The sequence below is a fragment of the Augochlora pura genome, chromosome 7 (assembly GCF_028453695.1).
Source record: "Augochlora pura isolate Apur16 chromosome 7, APUR_v2.2.1, whole genome shotgun sequence".
In the NCBI taxonomy this organism is placed as follows: Eukaryota; Metazoa; Arthropoda; class Insecta; order Hymenoptera; family Halictidae; genus Augochlora; species Augochlora pura.
Window position 1 is genome coordinate 40,515,522 of NC_135778.1, and position 10,371 is coordinate 40,525,892.

Here is a 10,371-nt window from a genome sequence, read left to right on the forward strand (position 1 = left end):
TTGATAGAAATAGAATATACGGATCGCGGGAAATTAACCCGTTAGGGACCGTAGCGCGGTTCCAATTTTCTGCCAGATTTCCCTCATGACGTGTTAGCGCGACTTTGCCGTATTTGTTTTAGCGAAAATTCGATTTTCGTCCGTTTTTGCTGAACAATTCAGTCTTCGAGATAAAAATATCAGTATTATACTATATTTTATACTGTACTAGAAAAGGTATAAATTTTGTTGCTGTAAAAATGATTGCAGAACAATCCAGAATTCAAGATAAAAATATAGGTTATATTAATTACATAGGTTATTAGTATACTTTATATATTAAATATATAGTCATGCAATATAATGTAATACAATATATTTTATACAATGCAGTATAATGCAATATAATATATTTTATACAATACAATTTAATGCAATATGATATATTTTTTACAATACTATACCATAAAAGCGAAAAATTTTGTATAAAACCAAAGATTTGGCGCATAAAATGCTAAAAGCTTAGCATAAGAAAATAAGAAAAGAACTTGTATCTCGAGAACATGAATTATTGTTTCCAAGACCATTCTTGTTACTATCATATATCAAACTCCGCCTTTCGCAAGGAAACACTTTGACAGTAGGAAACCCTTTTCACCATCCCGCGTCGCGTTGTCAATAATAACAGTTCCGGCGCGTTTCCCGTTCGGTTAACGCTAGAAAAATGGCCAGCTGAACAGTCAAACAGCCGCCATTAGAAACACGGGACGGTGATTGCAGCCGGCGTCGGCGACAATGGTGTGTCGGCGCGATGTCTAACGATTTCCTTGGCGTATCACGGCCGGCCTATCTTTTAATTAACCGAGCATCGAGCATGATGCCGGCTAGAGTTAGTCAATTAAGCCGGCAGGCGCGCGCGCGCGCGTGCGTGTCCGAGACAAGAGGAGAGAAAGTTTTCGGGCGCATCCCTTCGGTGTGTTTCGGTCGCACGTTGACGCGCGGGTCTACGACATTTGCTGCTTAATTACGAGGCGACGGCGGCGACGTCGATGGGAATCGGCCGGGGCGTTTCATAATTAATTAATTGTCGGATATATCTAAGGGGGCGCGGTCGACGCGGCCGCTCGCGCGCACGTGTGTGTTAGTTCCATTCTCTTCCTGGGGATAACGACCCGGCGATTTTCACCGGATCGGTTACGTGCGTTACCAAAAACTTTCCTGTCGCGAGGCGCTTTTGATCGCGTAATGGGCGGCGAACCGGCGGTTATCCGGCCGCGCCGCGCCGCGCCACGCCGCGCCGGGTTTTGTAACGCGAGAGCCCCGGTGAAAGAAGGAAAGTATCGGGATGATGCGTAACCGGTCATCGATCAACTGCAATGCGATATTACACCGTTAATTGTCCCGTCGATGCGTTCCCGACCTGGTTATACACGCCCAACGATCGTTCCCGTCGTTACGTCACCGCGCACCCGTTGCCAGAAATTATCGACGTCAGTCGGGGCGCGTCTTTTTTCGGTCGCGCGAAAGTCCCGCTTGTTCAAGTTCCCTTTTTTTCGTCTCGTCGCACTTTCGTTCGCTTTACGTTCCACGATCCCAAGGTAATCGGCTGCCGATCGATTCAATTACAGAGCCCGGCAAAAATCGAGTCGGCGGCTAGCCGTTTCGTCACCAATCTTTCAGCGTAATTCACGATTACGTTCGTTTTGATCGTTTAGCGAAACCAACGATTACGTTAGTTTTAATCATTATCCGAAAATAACGATTACGTTCGTTTTAATCATTTAGCGAAATTCACGATTACGTTCGTTTTAATGATTAATCAAAATTAACGATTACGTTCGCTTTAATCATTTCGCGAAATCAACGATTGATTACCCCCATACTTCCAAATTAAATCAAACTAAACAGAATTCAATGACAAATTCTAAAAACTAAGTAATTATTAAAATATTCATAAAATAAAAAACAAAATTTTCTTTTATTTACATTTTAAACTTAACAGTCGTTTTAATCATTAATCGCAATCAACGATTGAAATATTACCGTTCATCGTTATCAACGACTTAATTATAAATGTTCATTATGATTAACAACTACACTGCGAATTCTATATCAATCGATACAAAAATATAATATAATCATGAACGCGATAAAAGCAATTCTTAACGGGAATTGCATTAAAATAACCGAGCAATTTTAATGGCTATTATCGGCGATTAATGGCTGTAATCGTGTTCATCAATCATTTAATGAGATTAAAAATTTCAACGGATCGACGTCCAACATTGTTGCATATAAAGACCTCAAAAATGTTGGTCGCTTGTATTGGAAATTTAATACCGTATCGAAAAAGTGTTTAAACAAATTCTTTGACACGTTGGTTACGTGTGTTGCAAATTACGTTTTATCATAACGTGTTTTATTACAGAGTTTTATTACAAAAGAATAATCACGGTGATAAGTTTTAATTTTGCGAACACTCTTGTAATTGCTAAATTATGCTAATTTGGCATAATTTTACTCCTGATAGGGGGGTGCACCGGTCAACGTGTTAATGACCATTCGATGACTGGAAATTAAATGGCAGTTTAAATGGCAGAAAAATACGAGAACGAAATCGGTATTTTATTTGCTCGGTATTATTGTCGTGCCGGACTTTTATCGTTGATATTTATCGCGAGTCGATAAAGAATTGATTAACGCAAAACGAATGAGACTGGGGGTAAGGGGCAAACGCCGTAGCGTAATTATATCTGAAACGAGCTTTAAATTATATCAGGCACGACGATGCAAATGATATTTGCCCAACCGATTGTGATTCGGTATAGCTCTTCTGATTGACGAGTCGTTTAAATAAGTTAATAGATACAGCCAGTTTATGGACAATTACGTTTAATTTGGTTACGCTATTAAATTTCCCCGTTTCGTGGCACGATGACGTGTCTTCTCGCGCGGGGGAAGTTATACCCGCGTAAATTTCTAATAGAAACGCTTAATGAAAATTTACTCTTGTCCGTAATTATTGTTTATTGTTAACCTTCCGGGTCGGTCGCCATTAATTTCTTTCGCGATATAGAATTCAATTATGAAACGTGATGCATGAAAGCGACGCACAAATTGGACGGCATGATTATAAATATTATCGTAGAAGTCATTATCTAATTTTAGTTTTCGATTTTATAGAAATCATTATCTGTTTGAGATGATATTCACATTTTCATTTCTCTATCATTTCGTTGCAACGAAGATTTTGATTTATTTGTTAAAATATATTTTAAAAATATAAGACTGTAATTAGAACATATTTCGATAAATATGCACTATAATAGCGAGTCAGGCTCGTGACTAATAATTTCATCTATAATTTAATAAATATATCTGCCAATCGTTTCTATTAAATTAAAATTTCTCAAGGAAATTTAATTTCAAAGAAATTCTTGAGGAAGAAAATAATATATAAATACTGTTGAATGCAGATCTGAAAAAAATCATACTGCAGAAAGCTAAATTCTCCCAACCTGTTCCATATTTCTTCAACTCCCATTTGCCATAAAATCATTAACCCTTTGCAGTCGGAGCCATTTTAACTGCGAAATCCAAGATATTTCTTCAGACTTGCAGCGTTTCCATTTTACATAACCCGGAGCATATTATACATTATAAAACTGAATTTTACGACTTATGTAACAGATAACAGCTCTCGACAATTTTTTAAACATTAGTAAATTTGATGAAGATTATTTTCAAACTTATTTTAAAGCCATAGAGTCGCCGCTCGACCGCAAAGGGTTAAATTCGTAATAACTCGTTACGTTACACCCCGTACATCGAACGTCCGCGTAACGAGTGTAACAACCGCGATCGCGGTGAAAGATTGCAAACCTACAAACAGGAACAACAATGCAACGGGAGAACCGCTTCCTCTTAGCGGCGGCGACACGAAATTTCTTCCTTACCGCGAAGGAAGAGGGAAACTGGAGAGAAAGAGGCAGCAAGAGAGAGAGAAGGAAAGAAATAAAGATATAGAAAGAGAGAGATCAGATAAACATTACCGGGCTCCGAGAGGCTGATTGCGCAAGAGGCCGCGATCGGAATTACGTCCGGTAGAGTTTTACGACGTTTTACGCGCGTCGTGCCGAGCGCGCCGTCTGTTCCTTCCGAAGTGAAAGAAAAAGTGTAGGACGAGGGGGGGCGCCGCGAGGGGGAGCCGTTGCACGCCGGGATCGCCGCGCCTCCTCGATGATCGAATACCCGAACACGCGGGGGGTACGAGGCGGGCGAATCGCGAAACAGCTGGAACGCGTGGAAGCGTTACGCACGCGGATCCGGGGATCCGGTAGTGATTGGACGCTGGTGGTAGGTAGCCGTGGGAAAACGGCTTAACGCCTTCGCCACGGTGAGGTAGCACAATCGGTCCACTTTAATGCCGGCGGACGAGTAGTATTTTCCGGGGAGTGGGCCACCGGCCACGGCGAAAGTGCCGGTATATATGCCAGTGATTGGCGCGATGTAACTTCAGTGTGCACCTCCGAACGAAACCATGAGCACTCCGCAGGTGAGCTCGCGTCCCTCCAGCCGAACACACACACGCACATACAGACCTACATACATACATACGAACATTTTTCTTTTCCGATGCGGATTACGTAAACCGCCGGAGAAAGTTCGGCAGTAAACTCGGTTCACTCGATTTTGCCACGACAGGGGGTGGAAGATTCGTTCCATGATCCTGCCGTGTGCCACGTTGCGCTAGTAAATTCGCTGTTCCACGAGAGAATTTTCACTTCTGTTTCTGTTCGTCGATGTCTCCTCGCGTTGCTTGTACGTTGTCCGATTGTCAAAGAAGAGAACGAAAAAGAAGGCTTACGTATCAATCACGACTTAGCTTAGAATAATCAAAGACCCGGCTGCCGAGATTTTTGTCATTGTTTCAACTTTCACAAGTTGCAGCTAGGTGACCGATCGTAGGGTGACGATCGGTATTCTCGACGAGAATAGACGTATATCGACGAGAGCCTCGGGCGTCTCTTTCGGAACTTACACGTCCGGCTAGCTCAATGTTAGGCCCACGATACCTCGGCTAACAGGATTTTTCTTCTCAGAAACTTTTAATACTCGCCCTCGTGGCGACGTCGACCCTGGCCGGAGAGACGAAGGAGCCGAACGCCAAGTCACCGACCACCGCTCAGACGAAAGAGAAGAGCAAACGAGGCCTGGAGCTGAGCTTGGGAGGCGATGACTTCGGAAGCTTCGGGGGCCACGGCGGCTTCGGCGGCGGTGGATTGAGTCTCGGCGGCGGACACGGCGGCTTCGGCGGCGGAGGATTGAGTCTCGGCGGCGGACTCGGCGGCGGACTCGGCGGTGGTGGCGGCGACGGCGGCAAGATCACCGGCATCACGATCCACCAGGAGAAGCAAGTTCGCGTCCCGGCACCGTACCCGGTCGAGAAGAACATACCCGTACCGTACCCGGTCCCGGTCAAGATCCCCGTGGAGCGTCCGGTGCCGGTTCACGTACCGAAACCGTACCCAGTCCCGGTAGAGAAGACGATCCACGTGCCAGTGGAGAAACCAGTCCCAGTGCCGTACAATGTGCCCGTCAAAGTGCCCGTGTCGGTCCCGTATCCGGTCAGCGTGCCGGTAAAGGTACCGGTCGCGATCGAGAAGGAGGTTCCCTATCCAGTCAAGGTCCCCGTCTTGATCAAGGAGTCCGTCCCGGTTTACGTTAGCAGTGGCCACGGAGGTGGCGGCGGCGGCGGTTACGGTGGCGGTTACGGTGGCGGATTCGGCGGCGGATTCGGCGGTGGACACGGCCTGTCCTTCGGCCATTGATTAGGACCAATTTCGTCAATGTGGACGCGACATCTCTCTCGTCCATACACAATCATTTTGTATATAATGATATATTTTTTTATGGAAAATAAATATTAAATTATTAAGTGGTATTTGTACATTTTTGCGTTCGACATGATTTTCTTCTTGGCGACCTCGAGATCAAGGTTCCGAAAGTAACCGAAAGCAACCCTCTCGTAACTTGCCATGATGATTTGGCATAACCGACTGAATTCCAAACAACAGATTTAATCGACGCATTCGAAACAACATGGCCGCTACGGACTGTCGACATCGACCCGTCCCTGTTGGAACATCCTATATAAATAAGTGCATTTTATGTATACGTAATTGATTGTCATGAGTCATACCAACAGTTTCACTTTAACAATTTTCTAAATCTAAACTTTGTTAGGATAAGGTCTATCTTAGAACGCGATAAAACAATTCTAGCGATGCCTTAGACTCGCCATTCGATTGCAAAGGATTAAAAACAAGCAAGAAACGATACCAATAAAATAGATAAAACGCAAAAGTTACGATAAAAGAACAGCTGTTCCTTTCGCTGGTTTTTATAGTTGAACGCGTTAGTTAGAAACAAGTATCAAGGATTGTCAGTCGGGTATCGAGTTCCGTTCGACGGCGAATACGTCTGGCATTGTATGTAATTGGTGGAAACGAATTGGCGCGGTTAATGCGCGCGATTAGGAGAAAGGAAATGTTGTGCTCCGCCAAATCCCGTTCAACGCGCGCGTCGTCTCGCCACGGAAAACACGGCCGTCGGCGTGCGCGTTGCAAATTGAGTTATAATTCCGTGGCCTCTTTGTTTTTTTGCCACCAGGTCGTTTGTACTTGTTAGCCGTTCCCCGCCACACGTAACGATGAACGATTGCAATTTCTCTCGAACGCGGTTAAGATTTCCGCTCGATCCGCCATTCTTCCGATATTCGCCGTGAATTAGAAACATTGAACATTCTTCCAAGGGGTTTTTAGCCGAACGGAACCGTATTCACGAATTAATTGCGAGCGAATGACATATGTCCGCGCCGTTCACTGTTACGTCGCGCGAACTGGTTTCCAGCTGAAAAACGAGATCTTAGATCTTACACAGTACTCGATGAAATTTGTTTTAATTTTAAGGAATGTTCCTCTGAGCTTATATCGAATGAGGATGATTACAGAAGCGAAATGCGCGCGATTATAGAAAGATACGTAACAAATATAATAGATAACAAGTAATAGAATAGGATATAAATAAAATGGAAAAATACAAATAAAATGGCAAAGTACAAATAAATTGGCAAAGTACATAAATAAATAAAGAAATTAATAAGTGTATATGTAATTCAAGTATATAAATAGAAAAGCAGATAAAACAAAATACACATAACCTAGACATAACCTGACATATATATAAATAAAGAATAAGTAATAAGCAGACTAGTACTGTATCACAGTGTTCATTTTGTGGATCGCTTCTCGGTCTCCTGGTTTTTCATGGACGCTACATAAACCGCGACATAAATTCGTTATGATATCGTTCCTGGATTGCTGGTTGTTCGCAGTCACATCCTGGCCATTAAAACTCTCTTAATGAACATCATCCTATATACACATTGACGTTCGTTGATGTAACTTCTAAAACCTATTACATCGCACAGGGTAACAACTATGTCTGTTTATGATCGGTAAACAGAGTCGTAAAATGGTCGGTGGCTATTAATTAAATTCGCGTGCGCTCAGATTATGTCAATTATGACCGAATTATGAAAGAATTACGTGTAGACTGTTAACACGTTCAGCACCGCGTCACCCAAATATGGATGACACTAAAATGGGTGACAATAAATTCATTTTTATTGTAATAGATTTGAGCAAAGTGAATTTGAATAAAATGTTTCGGATGCGAAAGAGTTCTATGATAAATCTTAATCTTCCAGTTTCGTTTCAATTAATTAAATTGCTTTAACTATGTCGAGATTTCAGTGGTCAATTGTCTGTACTGTGAAGTACAGTATTATTATACTGTGTTAGAAGGGGTTTGTATAGTGGTGAATAATGGTGATCATCGCATCCGATATCGTTTCGTCGAATTTTCAACGCGTTTGGTTTCTCCTCGTCGCGCTTTTACTTTCTCGCGCGGCGTCGCGAGGCGCCGAATAAACGCGTGGGTGGTTTTCCGGTGGCGGACGAAACACGCGTCGAAACGTCATTTTCGCCGACGCATCACGGCGTCGCTGCCAACGTCGCGGCGGCTTGAACGCCTCGGTTCAGCCGCGCACGGTTCGTTAACCGTGCGGGCTTCTTGCGCCGCGTCGAGGGCCCGATTTCACGATGCACGGTTAACCAGAGAACCGTCTTACGTGAACAGAGAAACTGCGCGCGGCCGTCGCAGGCTGCGCGAAACCGGCGTTGCGAAAACAGGGTAAAGGTCAGGCAACTTTTCTTCGGGCAGCTGTGCCTCGTTACTCCTCTTCGGCGACTCGAACTGCAGCGCCGTTATGGTAGCCGGATTTACTTGAAAGTGTATTTTAATACGCGAAATTTCGTCGAGACACGAAGAACGAAAGTTGACATAGTTTATTATACGAGAGGATGAATATATGCAGCTCGACTTTCTATTTTTTAATCCGTCCGATGAATTACGCCGATTTTGCGAAATTTTTATGGTTGGTCGAGCGATCGTAAAAGTGTTTTGATGGTTTGCGATGGCGATTTCTAGTAATTAGCTATTTATGTTTATTTCAACAGCTATTTAGAAGCTATTTATTTATATCTAAACAGCCATTTATAAGCTATTTAAGTCGTTTAAGTCGGAATAAATTTCCGTCCTTTTGCCATCGGTATTTAATAATTCATGGAGATGTAAGTGGACGATAAATAAATATCTTCGTTTTCATTTAAGGAATTATTCGATGGAAAAGTTTGTAATTATTGCGACTTTCATGGAAATGGTACGGCAAGGTGCTAATAAAAAGGATAACCTCTCTTCTCTATACAAAATCTTGCAGTAATATTATTCTTACCGGAAGTCTATTAGTAGACTATTTAATCACTGAACTGTGTTTAACCCTTACGGTGCGGAATTTATTTTATAATATAAAGGACGAAGTAGAGGTTTATATTAATAAAAATTCTTAACGAAAGGTTTCCGATTTTACTATATTTTAATATATACAATAATTTGATAAAAATAAAGCCAATTAATATTTTTGTTAGAAAATTCCCATTATAAAGTCTTTTCTAATAAAAACAGTGACACATCTAATTCGATCTCGCGATTCTCGTAATTCTCACGTAACAACACAATCGCTTTTACTGCTCGTTAAGATTAACATTAACGCGTCCCATTATTATCTCCTTTTGCAGGAGGAATCCTATCCGCGAACGCGGGCGAAATCGTTGCGAAATCCACATTGTCCGTATCAAATCTTTCGCGAGGTGAAAGCGCGCCGATTTATGTGAATCGATTCACCGTGCAAATGTTCCATCGAATCGAACGGCGCCCCTAAAACGACTCCGACAACACGTGGGCCTTCTATCATTAACATCGACTTTCATACACCTTTTTCTTTTTTTCTTCTTTCTCGGCCGACTCTTGCGCTCACGCGTCCGCAGCTGCGTTTCCGTAACGTTCTTACGTTGCCGCGCTGTTCAGCGTTAACGTACGACCCGTTCCGGTCTACTTCGACAAACATCGTCGCCGCTCGCGTAATTTTTGATCGATTCCGAGTGAAGCAAGACCGAGCGAGATATGTAATCTCGTCATCGTTGTGCGCGACTCCGAACGCCGCGATCCGGCAATTTCGCGCCGTGACAGCAGAAACGATCGTAAAAAACCGGCGGAAAGGTGATCTGACTTTGACGAAGCTCGGCGAGATACCGACGACAGTTTTGCTCGATGTCGAGCAGCGATTCTTACGATCGTTTTGATTTTATAAGAGCTTAATTAAGAACTGTACTTAATTAAGAATAAATTTTAATTTAAGCATCGAAAAAGATTAATTTTAATTATATAAAAGTAAAATTAATTTTTTACCTCTCGTATCAGGGTTAATTTAAATATAAATAAAGATATTATTTATCTCGAAAATAAACGAGTTAATTTTATATAATTTTTTAAGTTTATATAGTAAAACAACTGTTGGTTATTTCAAAGTAGCCTAATTCATCCATTCACTAAGTATAAAATATTGTTATTTTCTACCATTGCAAGAAGATTATTAGATCAAAACCAGCTTCTTGCAGTCGTTAAGATAGAAAATAAACCTCGGTTTCTTAGAGTGTCCCGCGGTCTACTTGCGTCGAATCAATTTGTTCGATCGAATCATCCTCCAGCAAGAAGCGTGAAACCTGATGATCCGTGAGCACGCGGTGTCCGAGGAAGCGAAAGTATTAAAGGACTCGGATTATATCATCGAGTCGATCTCTGTCCACCGCTTGCCACTCGTTACGTTGCGCGCGATACGATTCTTACAGCCCCTCCGATGTCAAACGATCGTACAGCTGACAGGCCATGAGTGTGTGAGAGAGAGAGAGAGAGAGAGAGAGAGAGAGAGAG

General features: G+C 42.6%; 1 protein-coding gene across 1 annotated transcript; it reads left to right on the forward strand.

Moving 5' to 3' along the window:
* The first annotated feature begins 4,457 nt into the window (after positions 1-4,457).
* LOC144472625 (uncharacterized) lies at positions 4,458-5,929 on the forward strand. Its single transcript, XM_078185874.1, has 2 exons — positions 4,458-4,534; positions 5,082-5,929. Exons 1-2 carry the CDS (start codon positions 4,520-4,522, stop codon positions 5,808-5,810), a joined length of 744 nt encoding a protein of 247 aa, XP_078042000.1. The 5' UTR covers positions 4,458-4,519; the 3' UTR covers positions 5,811-5,929.
* Positions 5,930-10,371: the final 4,442 nt, after the last annotated feature.